Genomic DNA, 15,742 nt, shown 5'->3' with positions numbered 1-15,742 from the left:
TTAACCCAGGGAGCTTACCCCTTACACCCTTTTAAGGAGTTCGTGCTTCCCTGAACCGCCCGGGGATGTGGCAGGGAGGGGTACAGGCCCTGGCACTGCCCCCTCATGCTTTATCTGTGGTGTGGCAAATATATCCAGACTGTACCAACACACCTTCCTTCTACAGTTTTCACAGCTGATGATGGTAAAGATAGAAATGTTTCATGGACCATTGAGACAGGAAGAGCACAAGGGTCCATGTGCCCCCTCACCTGCACGGGCCCCCAGTCTGGGCCTGGTGCTGCACAGTGCTGGCACTGCCAGCTGTGCCCAGGGCACCCAGCAGGGCTGAGCAACTGCCTCCAAGATTTCTAGGGGTGACTCTTATAAATAAAAAATATTCCTATCTGTGGCCAGCTGATCTAGAAAATTATGTGTCTTCTTTGGTTACACGGCGACAACAAAACAAAACACAAACTGGATTAAAGAATGGGGCTGTTAACATGGTGATTCAATTAAAAAAAAAAAGAATAGGGCTGTTAGAGAAGATGTGCAAGCAGCACACAGAGAGGACTGGTAAGGTAAAGTATGCCATACCGTCAGCACAAAACTAGCAAAGCGACATGTAGGCTATGTAAAGGAAAGCTTGGCACAGTTTCACTAGATTTAAAAAGCAGATTACCGAACAGGAGCTTTGGACAAGAAGATGCACACAGCTCTGGGAAGATACTCAGACCCAGTGCTTCCTGTGCCCTTATATGCACATGGCTCTGCATGTTAACCAAGCCTAGGGGTCTGGTTGGAACCAAGTGATTTGGAAAGTCCGCTTTTCCAAACAGCTCTTTGGGGGAGCGCGGCTGCTGGCTGCAGGGAGATGCTGGCCGGGAAGCTCCTGGGCAGAACAGATGCTCTAAGGGTGAGGAGGCAGTTTGCTTTCATTTTCTTCTTCCCTTCAGATATGGACTTCCTAGTTAATTAATGGACATGTGTTGTGTTATGAAACACAAAGTTTTAGAAAAAAAGAAAAGGAGTAAACCATGCCAGGGGGGCTGTGAGATAAGCCAACATGAAACCAAGCTGGGAGAACAGGGTTGGGGAGGGGAGGACAAGCACGGAGAAGACTCTGGGGCGTATGGTCCGAGCAGAATTGCTAGGATCTGAACCACTGACACCCAACGCAAAGACACAGGGAGCAGTGATGGGAGGTGGGGCCCCGAGTAGGGAACACAGCCTCTCGGGACAGGACCAGGGAGAAGGGTGAGTCCTACCCTCACCTTCTGAAGGGTTTTCTCTATAGGAAATAGGGAAAGAAAGATGGACACAACCGGAAAATAGAAACTTCTACAAAGACAGGTCACTAGTTAAGCCTAAGCCAGAATCTAGTAAGAGTCAGACGGCTACAGGAGCATCGGTGTGCAGGGATCGAGGACCATACACTCATCTGGGCCAGAGTGCTGTGTGCCCCTGGAAGTCTGCACAGAGAAGCCATGTTTCTCGCCTGCAAAAACTCAGCTTGCGCCCTGCCCCAGAAGGCGCTGCTGTGGCTGGCGGCAGGGAAGGGACAACAGTGGGTGAGCAGGGCCCTGCTATGAGGCACAGAATGTGGAGGGCTGGGCGGGGAGACACAAAGGGCTGGAGCACATACTGGCACGCAGGAAGGCCACGCCTGGGTCCACAGCACACCTCCCACCCCCCACTGGGCTGAGCACTGCTGGAGAGTCCCCGCCATACCCCGAAGAAAAACAATAACAGCAGCCACTGCAGGGCAATCCCGGGGTCACGAGGGCCAGACCCCACTGTGTGAGGAGTCCCAGAGGTCACGCATGAGGGCCTGTCCCCAGAAGTCATGAGGGCCTGTGAAACAGACAGGGGTGAACTTCAGGTGTCAACAATCCCCACCCAACACCCCACCCGGGGCTGTGCCGGAGCTCAGAGAAAGGCAGCTGCAGCTGCTGTGATATTTTAACAGTCTCTATTGTTTTTTTCACAACACTCAAACAAACACAGCCCTCAAAATCATAATGTGACATTCACACGTCTCAGGCTGAGCTAACCTGCAGCAAGAAGCAGGGAGCCAGCCACACAGAAGGTGGGTGCACGCTGCCCTCTGCTGGACATGGGTAGCAGGCGCGGGAAAGGAGGCTCAGGGTGAGAGAGGAGCAGGGCCAGATGCAGGGATGATGGACACAGGACTTCACTCATGTGCTCTGGAGCTACCTTTTCTTTGGGAGCTGTGCGGGGATTTCTTCTCTGGGATGCCAACTCTATTCAGTACGGTGAAAGTGATGTGTTTCTAGAAGTCTCCTAAGTACCCACTCACTAGTCTGCCGCGAGGGATACAGGATTCCAAGTCACCCTTCCACTCTGCACTAGCCGATTTCACCAAATAATCACTGCAACCTGGTTTTCAGGAATACTGTCTCATTTTAAAAGGTGTTGAGGAGTTGGAATGATCCAGTGGGTGAGGCACCTGTCTTGCACGCCAACCCAGGTTCTGTCCCCAGCACCCCATACGGCCCCTGAGCCCCACCAGGACTGATTCTTAAATACAGAGGCAGGAGTAGGCCCTGAGCACCTCCAGGTGTGGCCCCCCACACAAACAACAACAGCAAAAACTCTAACACAATGGGAAGTCCCACTTTTTTGTAATTAGAAGGGGGGAGGAGTGGACCCCAGGAGTAGGGCTGGGGCTCAGGGGCGCAGTGTCTGCTCTGAGTCAGACCTTGCCACCAGCTGGCTCTGAAGGCCCTGCCGTGAAATCACTGAGGATCTGGCGCCCTGGGCCCCAGGCAAGCCACAGCCGGTGATCACCCCGACCCAGGTGCAGCGACAAAGGAAAGGGAGGTGCGAAGAGGCTCCTTGCTGAGCTAGGCGGAGCCTTAGGTTCCCCTGTTTCATCTCATGACTTTGTTTATGCTCAAAGGAAGACAATGCTGTCAACTGTAGACAATCCCATGGAGGTGACGGGCACCGGGAAAGAGAAGCCAGGGTGCTCAAGCTGCCTGAGCCCATTGCTGCTGTGCCCACATGGCTGAGTACATGTTGCGCCTGCATCTCCCCTCTTGAGACATGGACTCTCCTGCTTTCATGTCTAACACTGGGATGTGTGTAGTGGCCTTCTCCTTGAGCACATTACTCTCCACTCTCCCACTTTCTCTTCCTCTTCCCCTTCAAAGCCTCTGAATAAAATCTGTCTCACTTCAAAAACGCACTGTAGCACTGTCGTCCCGTGGTTCATCGATTTGCTTGAGCAGGCACCAGTAACGTCTCCGTTGTGAGACTTGTTGTTACTATTTTTGGCATATCAAATATGCCACGGGTAGCTTGCCAGGCTCTGCTGTGTAGGCAGGATACTCTCAGTAGCTTGCTGGGCTCTCAGAGAGGGACGGAGGAATCGAACCTGGGTCGGCCGCGTGCAAGGCAAATGCCCTACCCACTGTGCTATCATTCTCACTTCAAAAAAAAAAAAAGAGAAGGCAGGTCCTGCCACAACTCTGACTTGGTGGCCTCAGAACAGGCCCTGCCAGTACACCTCATGACAGAGAGGACTGAGTGCCACCACTCTCTGAGGATCTGGCGCCCTGGGCCCCAGGCAAGCCACAGCTGGGGTGTAAGCAGAGGGGAACACCGCTGCTATGGCAGAATCGCAACCGACGGTTCTGTGTGTCTCGATGTGGCAGGTATACGGCATGTGAGGAAAACACTCTCCAGTGCAACAGGCAGCTTTTGTCTAAGAACTGAGTTGGAACCAAGCCCCCTCTGGGTGTCAGGTCACTTTGGAGTCTGTCTCCAGCCCTGAGCCCCGGCCAGGACTGCACCAAAGCCTGGGTCCGGTCTGCCCAGTCCAAGCTAGGGGCCCGGGTGCCCTGCACCTGTATCTTCCCCTGCCGCTTTCCTGCTGGGTCTCCACTGCTCCACAGACCACCCAAGCCCCCGTCTGCCCCCCACTGTCCTGCAGTGTGGTCCTCACACACTAGCCCCTCCCCCGCCCCCCACCTCCTCCACTCTGACTCTGCCACCCTCCTTGCCCAGGGACCCAGGATGCCCCAAACCTCAGCTCAACTTACTTCCTCTTCCTTCTCCCTCTCCTGACCTGCGAGCCAAAGTCACACAGCTACCAATGTCCTTCCTTTTTCCAAGACTGACCAGACAGTTCCTTCTGTCCCCGCCACCCCTCACTCCTGGCTTACTGTGCTAACAGCCCGCATTGGGGACTATTCAGAAATGGGTTGGTTCTCTCTTAGGAATGCATTTCCCCTGCCCTTGCGCTGGGGACACCACTCCTCGTGGCTGCCCAGCCTGCACAGTGCTCAGAAGCTGGCTCAGCAGTGAGGGCAAGGGGAGGTGATCCAGACCCCACCATGAGAGCTGCGATTCAGAGGAGGGAGGCAGCAGACTTACGGTTCCCACAGTTGAGACCACCAAGGCCGAATGGGCAGCTGCAAGTAAAATCAGAAACAAACAAGAATTGGTTTCAGACCCCACAGGTATGCACTTAAGGTAGTTCTAAATCAGTCTGCAATAAAAGCATGAGAAAGAAGTAGCCTACCTCAAGCAGGTTTCATTCTCAAGCCGATAGCCATCTTCACATGCTGAAAGAGGAAAGGGAAAGCCATGAAATCCAGGGGTTCTCTTCCTCTAGTCAGCCAGCAGCCAGCAGGACAGCCAGTCAAACACACCAGACACTCCACAGCCACAAGGAGACACCAGAGCCTCACACTGCAACGAGCGTGAGGATTTTCTGTAACCCAACTACAACACGCTGCTTTTGTTTTAATTTTTTAAAACACTCTGCAGTTGTTTTAATTTTTTAAAAAATTCAAAATTTTTAAAAATTTCTTTTCTTTTCCTTCCCTTGGTGTTCGGGCCGCAGCTGGTGGTACTCAGGGAGCCCTGCTTACTTCTAGCTCTGTGCTCAGAGCTCTCTCCCCCGGAGGGAGTCAGAGAGCAGTGTGAGATAGTGGAGAACAAACTAGAGTGGGCACGTGAGATCCGGCCTTAACCCCTAGACTATGTCTCCATCCCCACCCCACCCCAACTTCTGAGCCTTTTTATGACTCTCAGTTTTCCATGTATATAGAATTGTAACCATTATTATCATCACTACCATAGCTTCTTGGAAAGGGTTTAAAATTAGGCTTGCAGGGGCTGGAGGTATGGCATTTGCCTTGGATGCGGCCGACCCGGGTTCGATTCCCAGCATCTCACATGGTCCCTTAAGGACCGCCAGGAGTAATTCCTGAGTGCAAAGCAGGAGTAATACCTGAGCATCGCCAGGTGTAACCCAAAAAGAAAAAATAATTAGGCTTGCAGATGGCCAAGCACAATGTCCAAACAACAGTGACCAGCAAATAACTGCTAGTGGCTAATTACTTTCCCACAAATGCAATCTTTGTGGAGATTCTTGTGTCCCTGAGGTAACACCCTTTCAGATACCCACACAGAGATGGTCTCTTAAGTATGCCAACTTAACCCACAGCTGCCGGCCCTCTGTGGACGTGGGGTCTGTGCTATGTTCCGCGCCATAGTCCTGGTGGTGCCTCAGTGTTTGCAGGCAACTGTTCACCCTGGACTGGGCACCGGGGTTTAGACACATCTAGCTGGGCAAGAGCAGCCTGTTCTGACCACAGCCTGTCCGACCACAGTGGGGGTGGGGGGGAGAGGCTACCATTTCCCTAGAAGGGCTTCCCAAATTTATCAGATCAGGACACATTCAACACTGATAAGTTGAGAAAAGTGCCCTGGATTATAATGCGAACTGGACAGAAGCAGAGATACACAATCACCCTGGAGACAAAGCCATAGCTCCAAGGGAGGGTCCAGAGCTGACTCCTGATTAACACCTGCTGTATCCCTCATCAAAGCGCAGGGAGAAGAGTCCCTTTCTCCCCACACCCACGCCAATACACAATGGAATACTATGTAGCTGTCAGAAAACATGAAGTCATGAAATTTGCATGTAAGTGGATCAACATAGAAAGTATCGTGTTGAGTGAAATGAGTCAGAAAGAAAGAGACAGACATAGAAATATTGCATTCATGGGCTGGAGCGATAGCACAGCGGGTAGGGCGTTTGCCTTGCACGCGGCCAACCCGGGTTCGATCCCCAGCATCCCATATGGTCCCCTGAGCACCGCCAGGAGTAATTCCTGAGTGCAGAGCCAGGAGTAACCCCTATGCATTGCCAGGTATGACCCCAAAAGCAAAAAAAAAAAAAAAGAAATATTGCACTCATATGTGGAATATAATATAACTGAGAAGTACAAGTTTGCAGTGATGCAATTTCTGGCAGATATTTCTCTGGACTTAGTTATTAAAATACTAAAACACAGAAACCCAAAACCGTGAGGCTGCTAGTGCGGTCACTCGACCTCATATCTCTTCATTCTCAGCAATGGAAAACAAATTATCAAATGCTTCCTTTTCAGCAGGTCCAACTTTAGGGGGGAGAAACTCCAAACAATAATAGTGAGTTTTGTTGAAATATTGAATGTAATCAAAGTGAAAGTAAAGTGAAATTTATCAGTTACACAGGCGGGGTGGGGGGCTAGGGGTGTGGGGGGCTAGGGGTGTGGGGGGCGGGGTGGAGCTATACTGTGATTCTTGGTAGTGGAATATGTGCATTGGTGAAGGGATGGGTGTTCGAGCATTGTATAACTGAGACTTAAACCTGAAAACTTTGTAACTTTCCACATGGTGACTCAATAACAAAATAAAAAAATAATAAAAACAAAGCGCAGGGAGGAGCATCCCCCTTCCCAGGACAGACAGCAAGCAGGCCCCCTGCCAGGCCAGGTGGCACAGAGAGCCCTCTCAATTTGCCCCGTCTGTCCAGGATTAATAACGCCCACGAGACATGCTCAGTCTTACTCTTCTGCTCTGTGTGTGATGTTCTGGCTCTCAGAACCTGAGGGCAGGTCTCTAATTCAGCCGGAGAGTGTCTCCAGGGTCCCTGAGCACTGCCTGGGGTCTCACACCCTCCATTAAGGAACACAAGGGCCAGCTATTCCCAGTAGCCAGGAGAGAGTCCGTGGCACTCAAAGGGTGGGAGCACCTCTGACAAGGACACCAGAGAGATGCTCCTGGGGGCCTAGAAACATGGGGGTGGTCCTCTTATTGGGGACCTTTTCAAATCCTCTTTTCAAATCTTCTTTCCCTCCTTGCCTTGGTGTGCAGGGGGCCCAGGACGTGAATGGGGGCTCCCTCCAGCAAACAGGAGGACCTTCTAGAATGGCACTTTCGCTTTCTTTCTGGCCTCATTCAGGCCATCTGTGACCCGACTCACCTTCTGAATTCCATCCTATTTTGTACATGACTTTTGTTTGCTTGTTTTGCGAGGAGGCAAAGCCAGGGGTCCCTTCTGGTGACTCTCGGCCAACCACGAGGGGTGGTTCCACGGAGAGGGGGATGTGCTACTCAGAGCCTATGCCCAGGACTCCCGGGACCACACACAGGGGAGCCAGCCTGGCTGGCACACAAGGGGAGCCCTGCTCTGTATCTCTGACCCTCTGCATGGATTTTTAAGTATTTCAAGGGTTGGGTTTTTGGTTTTTTGTGATTTTTTTTTGCCACAGGTCAAAACTATTTGTCATTGATCAGATGACACTTAGGGAAGGAGAACTAAGCTCCCTCTCCCAAATCCTGCTGGAAGCCCCGAGACCTGAGCAGGGCTGACACTGACTGCACCTGTCCTCGGTGACCACAGGGCCCTGCCAGTGTGGACCTGAGCTCTCCGATGACCCATCCCCAATCACCTTGGCTGAGCTGAGCAGGCTGATGTCACAGCAGCCTGCTGTATTCTGAACATTCTTTCCCGGAAATGTTTTCACATCAAATCTACCTCCCAGTCCACGTGAGCTGGGAGCGGCCTTGCACCCTGTGGCTGCCATCCGGCCAGACACAAGGGTGCTTCTTCTGTGCCTGCACGCTCGGCGAGCGTCCCTCAGCCCTGGGTGGATGTGCTCCCTGAAGCACGGCCCAGTCACTGTCAGAGACGAGGGCCCCAGATGGCTCCTTAGGGAGAAGAACCGGTGAGGGCTTTGCACCCGGCTCCTCACACCCCCACCTAAGAGGGGACTGGCTGCCACAGGGAAGAGAACCAACCTGGGGCAGCGCACCAGAAACCCCAGCTGGGCATCCCCCTGCTGGAAAAGGACACAGACAAGTCCGAGCCTTTAAACAAATAAGCACCAGGGCACTGGAGAGACAGAACAGGGGTGATGTGCTTGCCCTGCAGGGGGCCGGCTCCGGCAACCTCCAACATCACAGATGGTCTACTAAACCCGAGACGGCCCCAGGAGGGACACCGAAACTCAGAGCCAGGAGTAAGCCCTGGGCACTGCCCCCAAAAGACAAACATCAGGAGTAGAGCCTGAAGGCTCGGCTGTTCTCCTGCCAGGAAGTAAATCAGATGCCCTAATCTTGTCCTCTTGTAACTGGGCCCCATCATCCAACACTCCCCTGTTGAGCATAATCTAGATCCAAGTCTCACTCACAGCCTGGTGAGGGAGAGGGAGGAGGACAAATGGGGTGTGGTGCCCACTCAGCTGCCTGCTGGGCAGCACGAAGCCAAGATGCCCGTGGAAGGCCACTCGCTCCCCATTTACAGGCACCTCTGTCAAAGTGAACCCCGGGGGCTGGAGCAATAGCACAGCAGGTAGAGCTTTCACTTGCACGTGGCCAGCCTAGGTTTGATCCCCAGCATCCCATCTGGTCTCCTGAGAACCACCAGGAGTGATTCCTGAGTGCAGTGCCAGGAATGGGCGCTGAGCACCACTGGGTGTGGTCCCAAAACAGAAGCAAACAGTGTGAACCCACAGGAAAGACCTGCCAAGTGAAGCATGAGGAGGTGCGTGTGTGCATAGAGCAACTGGACTTCTCCTGGGCAGCTCTAAGCAGGGAGATTCAGAAGACCCACATCTACTCACCTCAGTCTGACTTGTACGGGAACTGGCCCCTGACTCCAGGCGTCTGAAAGGAGACTCCTTTTCACTATTCGAGTCTAGCACGGACGGCCAGGAAATGTCACTGTTGACCCATCAGAACCAGCCACCAGCACTGTGGTCCCAGGAGCTCTGGGACCCACATGAGGCCCGAAGGCTGGGATGCAAGTCTAATGGTGGGTGTGGGGGGATGGGGACAGGGCAGTAAGGGGATGGGGAGCCTGAGGCTGCTTCTGGGGCCTTCCTTGGTAAACACGAGGCTGCTGGTGCCAGTCTGTACCATTGCATCTGGACAATCTCTGATGACTCTGGCTAAAGGGACGGCTAGGCAGTGGGTAAAGGACCAAACATGATGGTCTCGCAGCATCTCACTGCAAACCATGTGCCCCAAAGCAGAGAGTACAAAGAAGCAGGCAGAGGATGGGGAGGGATCTGGGGACACTGGCAGTGGGAAATAAATGTACTGGTGGAGGGATGGGTGTTGGAACATCATATGACTGAAACCTGATTGTGAACGTGTGAACAATTTGTAACCACATATCTTTGGGTGATTCAATAAATAACAATTAAAAATTAAAAAATAAAATTAAAATAAGGCTATGAAATCACTGCCTTAGAAACAGGGAGGGACTGAGATAGAGCAAAGAGCTAAGTACAGGCTTTGCATGCATCCCTGATCCCTGAGCACAGAGCTGGGGGTGGCTCCTGAGTACTGCTGGGTTTGTCCCCAAACCAAACCAAAATAAGGAGTGAAGGGGTATGGCTGATGCCAGGAGGAAGCCGAGATGGCATGGCCTTCTGGGGGGCACCACACCTGGTGCACCTCTCCTGGGTCCAGACACATGCCCACTGTGCCTCTTCACACCTTCCCAGCCCCGAGTAATCAGCAGAGGGCACTCAGCCACTCAAGGGGGCTGGGGCCCTGGCACTAAACCAGGAGAGACAGAATTAGAAGGCATCATGTCGTCATATCAGAGCAATGATCTGGGCCGTGCAAAGCCCCTGGGGAAGCTGGCGGGCACCGGGACCTCGTGCAGAGATGAAGCTCAGGATGGAGCAGGCTCTGCTCTAGACTTTAGCCTCTCCTGAAGGAGCCCGTTCTAGGCGGGAAGGTCCTGATGGAAGCCCGGGGCAGGTCACCTCTCTCCGTAGAGGAGCCGTCCTCAGGCTCCTGGGCATCTGCCACCAGCAGGTGCTAACAGGGCAGGCCTGCCCAGGAGGTGATGCTCGGTGGCTTTTCCCACAAAGCACTCATTCTTCTGGTGGTCACAAACCAACAGTGACTTTCACACACTGGGTGCACCTGCCCTGCTGTGTATCACTTTCTTTCTTCTTTTGGCTTTTGAGCCACATCCAGCTGCCACCTGGCTCTGTGCTCAGGAGACCCTTTGTGCTATCAGGGCTAGAGCTGGACTGTCTCTGTAAGGCAAGCATCTTGACTCCTGTCCTGTCTCTCTGGCCAGGACGGGCACTTCTTTCTTCTACATCAGTCAGTATTCTGGCACGACCCTCCACCTTCATCTGATGCTCAGTGAATCCCCGGATTCTGCCTCCATACCTCATGAATGCTTTGGAGCACCTGGACCCCCCAAAACTTGGCTAAACTACTCGTGCAAATGCTAATGGCTTAAGAGGCCCCGTCGTTGCAGCTGCCCTAAGAGCTCGACCCCGGCGGCAACTGAGCTACTATGGACACGAGCAGCTCCCGGAGAGGCCCCCAGACTGGGATGGGAGCCCCTGGCCCATCCGCCACCAGCGGGGCAGGGCTTTCTCTCTCAACTCTTCCTTATTGGGCGCAGCAAGGCAACAGCCGGTTTTAGACACAGAATGCAGGTACCAGCGGGACGTCCGTCCAGGTGATCCCAGAGGGCGGGTTTGCCGGTCCCGCCCTTTACTGATATTTAAGCACAGCGCCAAGTGGGCCCGGCCTTTTCAGCTGCCCTAAGAGCTCGACGCCGGCGGCAACTGAGCCACTATGGACACGAGCAGCTCCCGGAGAGGCCCCAGACCGGGATGGGAGCCCCTGGCCCATTCGCCACCAGCAGGGCAGGGTTTTTCTCCACAGGCTTCTCCATATGAGCACCACAAAAGGAAAGTAAAAGCTTGCAGGAATGCAAATACTGGCAGAATTTTCCTTGGACTTCATATAAAAAAAAAAAAAACCCGCGTGTCCTCGCGACCTATTATATCTTTATTGTCAGCAATGTGAAAGGGTTCCTTTTTAGCAGGTCTGACTGTGGGGGTTAACTCCAAACAACGATACTGAGTTTATTGTTGAAATATTGAAGGTAATCAAAGTAGCAACCAAGACTCCAAACCCAGAGGTATTTGGTTTTTACTCTTGGGGCTCCCAGGGACCCATGGGAAGGGGGCATAACCGGCACGCCCTCGGCCCAGATAAATCCGGAGCCGCTGAGCGTGAAGCGGACCCTCTGCGCCTAAAGACTTTGATTCCAGAGACTTCTTACAGCAATGCACTGGGATTGTGAGCTGGGCTATGCTATTTCTGGCAGAATTTTCCCTGGACTTTATACAGAAATCCAAAACCACGCGGACGCTGCCGCGTCCTCGCGACTTAACATTTATAACTATCAGCAATGTGAAATGGTTCCTTTTGAACAGGTCTGACTTGGGGGGGGGGAAACTCCAAACAATAACAGTAAGTTTTTGTTGAAATATTGAAGGTTATTAATGTAGCAGCCACCTCTCTGGACTGTGAACTAAGCAAAAGCCCCACGCTGGCCGACGCGGCGTGGCATACACCATACTATGAGGCACGGGAAGGGGGATGACGGGGAAAAAAAAAAAGGGAAAAGGAAAAAGGAAAAAAAAAAGAAGGGTTATGTACTTGTAGCAGTGGGGCTACATATTTCTTCATTTCCAGCAATGGAAAACTAATTATCAAATGCTTCCTTGGTAGTAGGTCTGTCTCTCTTGGGTGGAAACTCCAACAACTAGTGAGTTTTGTGTTGAATTATGGAATGTAATCAAAGTAAAGAGAAAATGAAGTGAAATTCATTAGTTATACAGTAGGGGGTAGGGGGTGGGGGCGGGGGGTATACTGGGGTTTTTGGTGGTGGAATATGGGCACTGGTGAAGGGATGGGTGTTTGAATATTGTATAATTGAGACATAAACCTGAGAACTTTGTAACTTTCCACATGGTGATTTAATAAAAAGTTAAAAAAAAAAAAAAGAGGCCCTGTCATAGACATGGTTTTCCTTAGGGGGGTGGGGTGGCTCCCAAGTGGGGCTCAGGGCCTTGGAGTCACTTCTGGTGATACTCAGCCAACCAAGCGAGCAGGTTCGGGGACGAAGGTGCTGCTCAGGCCCTGCAGTGCCGGAACCCACCAGGACTGCCCCGGAGGGCACTCGGCAGCCAATGGGGCCAATCACGGGACGGGGCCGGCGGCGCCAGGGAGTGTGAGCCCCACCCCTTTGCCCTCTCCTGAGCCCCAACCATGGCTTCATTCAGGTTAGAGCACCCCGTGGAGCACTGCCGACCTTTCCACAGAAGGAGCCATGGTGAGCACAATCTCCTACCTGAGCCACATGACTGGCCAGGCCAGGACTCGGGTCTCCTGAACTGCAGCTAAGCACCTGGGCCTGATTCCAGGCTTATATTCCTGTTTTAAAAGATTAGCAGACAACAGAATCCAGTTTCAGGAATTCCAGCCTTCATCTCTCTAACTTCCACCAACGGGAAAGAAGGACAGATGAGGAGCGAGGCCACGGCGCCTGTGCTTGCTATTTCTCTGTGCTGAGCTGGCGGGGCCAGCAGGGTGGCACAGGAGCCCGAGTCTGGCCTGCTGCGAGTGAGTGACGAGGCCCACCCCTGTCTGGGAGGGCGCGGGGCTGCGCCCGGACATACCTCGGCAGGAGTGGTCCATCTTGTTGAACTGGAAGTAGCCCAGCTTGCACTGGCAGCGGGCGACACCATCCAGGTCTGTGCAGAGTGAGGTCTCGCGGTCACACTCCGGGGTCTTGTGCCTGCACAGGCTGCCCGCTGGAACCGAGAGACAGACGGGCCGTGACGGGTGATGTGGAGAACCTGCTCCCCCCAGCCCACATCAGACTCCCAGAGGCACCAGACCCACGTCTGCCTGGCAGCTCTCAGCCCACCCGACCTCGGCCCCCACACTGGCTCAGTGCCAGCCCCCTCAGCCTGGCCCACTGAACACACCCCCACCACCCGGCCTGGGGGAAACACCCACTCAGAAGTAAAGGCAGCGCCCAGCTGACAGTACTTCGGCCTTGCTGGTGTCCTCAGGGGAGCTGCTGGAGCGCGGGGGTGTGTCCGCTACCTGGGAGGAATGGGGAAGCTTCCAGAGCACAGCTTCCTATAGGGCCAGCTTCCTACCACATTCCCAGGGGCAGCCCTCCCACAGCCCTGGGAACCCCCATGGTGCAGATGTGGGGAGCCGGCTGCAGCCACAGCCCCTCCGAGGGGGGTGGGCAGAGACGCAGCAACTCTGCACAGCCTTTGCTGCTCTCTTGGTGTCTGTCTGGCTTGGTGCAGCCCTGGGCGCAGAAGCCAGGTTCGGCTCATGGGGACGACGAAAAGGCTCTTACAGTGAGGGCATGCGCCTCCCTGGGGCAGTAACAGCAAAAATACAGACCCGAGTGGACACTGAGAAGCCACCCTCACTTTGGTTTTGGTGTTTTCTTTTCGATTTGGGGTGGTTCTGAGGCCTTATTCCTAGCTCTGTGCTCTGGGGGGGTTGGGTGGCCGTATGTGCTCCAGGGTCTCAACCCAGTTCTGCCATGCGCAAGGTAAGTGACTTAACCCTTGGACTTGGGTCCTGGAAGTTACTTCCTCACACCCAAACATGGCGCTAAGCGAGACTGCTGCTGGATGTGTCCCGAGGTGAGTGCAAGGAGACCGGGGAGGGGGTGCAGGTCAGGGGCACGCTTGGCAGAGCAGCCCCCATGTGCCTCCAGGAAGACACCAGCTTCTTCAGAAACCAGAAGAAGCTCTTTTGGTGGAGGCTCCTTGATGCTGGAGCGCTATCTGGTGCTTTGGGGCCATAAAGGCTGCATCAGCCATGCCTGGAAGGGCCTCGGGTACGGGGATCAGACCTGAGCATGCAGGTAGCGTCCTTCACCCTGCAAAACTGACCCTGCCAGGCAGGTGCTGGCGAGCTGAGCTGAGAGCAGGGATAGGTGGTCCACATGGGGGTCCCTGAGTTCTGAGCACCTCGGCCAGGGAGGGGAGGAGGGGAGCCTGCTCCCAGGGAGGTAAGCTTAGGACACACCCATACTTTTCTGCACTGAGTTTCCTGTCTTTATCAGTGGCTGTGGGCGTGCTAAATCAGAACCTTATTTGTGTGTGCCACAGAATCACAGAATTTCCTTTGTTTATTGTGTAGCGCTTGCAGTTAAGGGAGGGTGGGGAGGGGGCAGAGAAAAAGTCCAGACCGACACTGCAGAGCTGGCACCAGAGAGGCACAAAGGCCCCTAGCCCCTTGTCAGAGGCTTCTGACAGCTTTTGAGTCCTCGGCCTCAGTGGAACACAGTATCTCCAGGGCACAAGGCTGCCCCGGCCATACTCACTCGCTGTGTCAGCAGCAGCCTCAGCTGCCTGGCAAGATCAGATGCTTTCTGAAAGCCAATGTCACATTCTCCTTCCATCCTGTCCTTCCCCAGGACTCTGGCTAATATGACCCTCTGGGAGAAGCATGGGGCCGCACCCACTCCCCTCTCCCCGAACCCTCCACAGAAGCAGGTCCAAGCCCCCTGGCTCAGTGTGGCCCTCCTCCACGCATGAAAACCGTTCTGCCAAACTCCAGGCGCTGGAGCCACACATAACCCTGGCTGTGCGATTGCTCCAGAACCAAGGTTCCCAGGGTCTTTCCTGGGCATAACATCCGCCCCACAGACAATGAGAACTTAGGTCAGTGGAAGGCTGAGAGACTGTGGGGGACCCAGGGCTGGTTCCTGAGACAGGGGCCGTGGACCTTTGAAAGGCAAGGAAGTGGCACTCAGTGAGTCCATGGGGAAACCGCCCTTCCAAGGGCACAGAGCTGCCTTGTCCCCACCCTGCCCCACCATCAGTTTGTTAGAAACACCCAGAGGGGCGAGCAGACAGCTTGGGCCAGCCCCTTTCCCTCCTCAGGCCAGCCCCACCCCACAGACACACACCGCCCCATCTGAAGGCGCTGGTGTAACCTGGGAAGGCCTGACCCCGTTTTCATGAAGACTCGGACTGTCGCAGATTCCAAAGCAGAGAAAAGAGCAGAAGCCACATGCAGGCATGCGAGCACAGTGGACATTTCTGTGCTTTCAGTATTCTGGCGGGAGGGGGCACACCTAGGTTCTAGGAGGGGTTCCTGTGTTACTGTGGGCTGAACCAGGGCAAGTGCCTTAACCCCTGTATTGTCTTTCCAGCCTCTGTACTTTTGATGATTGTTTGGTGTTTTGTTTTGTTTTGGTTTGGTTTGGTTTGGTTTGGTTTGGTTTGGTTTGGTTTGGTTTGGGGGCCTGGCAGTGCTCAGGGCTTATTCCTGGCTCTGCATTCAAGGATCACTCCTTGCAGAGATGAAGGACCACACGGGGGGTCAGGGATTGAACCCAGGTCAGCTGTGTGCAAAGCAAGCCCCTTACTCACTGTGCTATTTTCCGGCTCATAATGGGGACTAATGCTGCTTGCAGGGCCTAGGAGGGGCCTCACTGTGGGGTACTTGCCTTGCATGTATGCAGCCCTGGGTGGGGGGAACCACAAAGGGAAAAAAAAAATGTTCTAAAAAATATGATCAATGAAAGTGTGGGGAATGGAAATGGAGAGACAGCACTTCAGCAGCGGGCCTACCTTGCCCCATGGCC

At 53.8% G+C, this 15,742-nt stretch overlaps 1 protein-coding gene across 3 annotated transcripts in view; it reads right to left on the bottom strand.

The window, feature by feature from the left end:
* Window positions 1-15,742, bottom strand: part of HEG1 (heart development protein with EGF like domains 1) — a 99,716-nt gene that overhangs the window by 23,551 nt on the left and 60,423 nt on the right. For all 3 annotated transcript variants that reach the window (XR_008628565.1, XM_055127405.1, XM_055127406.1), the window contains 3 exons: window positions 12,792-12,926; window positions 4,529-4,571; window positions 4,381-4,418 (listed from right to left, as the gene is read on the bottom strand). Coding sequence is in view for 2 of the 3 variants with exons in the window: in XM_055127405.1 (XP_054983380.1) it covers window positions 4,381-4,418; window positions 4,529-4,571; window positions 12,792-12,926 (216 nt within the window). In the remaining variant the exon portion in view is untranslated. The remainder of the gene's footprint in view (window positions 1-4,380; window positions 4,419-4,528; window positions 4,572-12,791; window positions 12,927-15,742) is intronic.

This window comes from Sorex araneus, chromosome 2 (assembly GCF_027595985.1).
Source record: "Sorex araneus isolate mSorAra2 chromosome 2, mSorAra2.pri, whole genome shotgun sequence".
Lineage (NCBI taxonomy): Eukaryota > Metazoa > Chordata > Mammalia > Eulipotyphla > Soricidae > Sorex > Sorex araneus.
The sequence above is the reverse complement of the archived record's forward strand: the minus strand, read 5'-3'. Positions and strand labels throughout refer to the sequence as shown.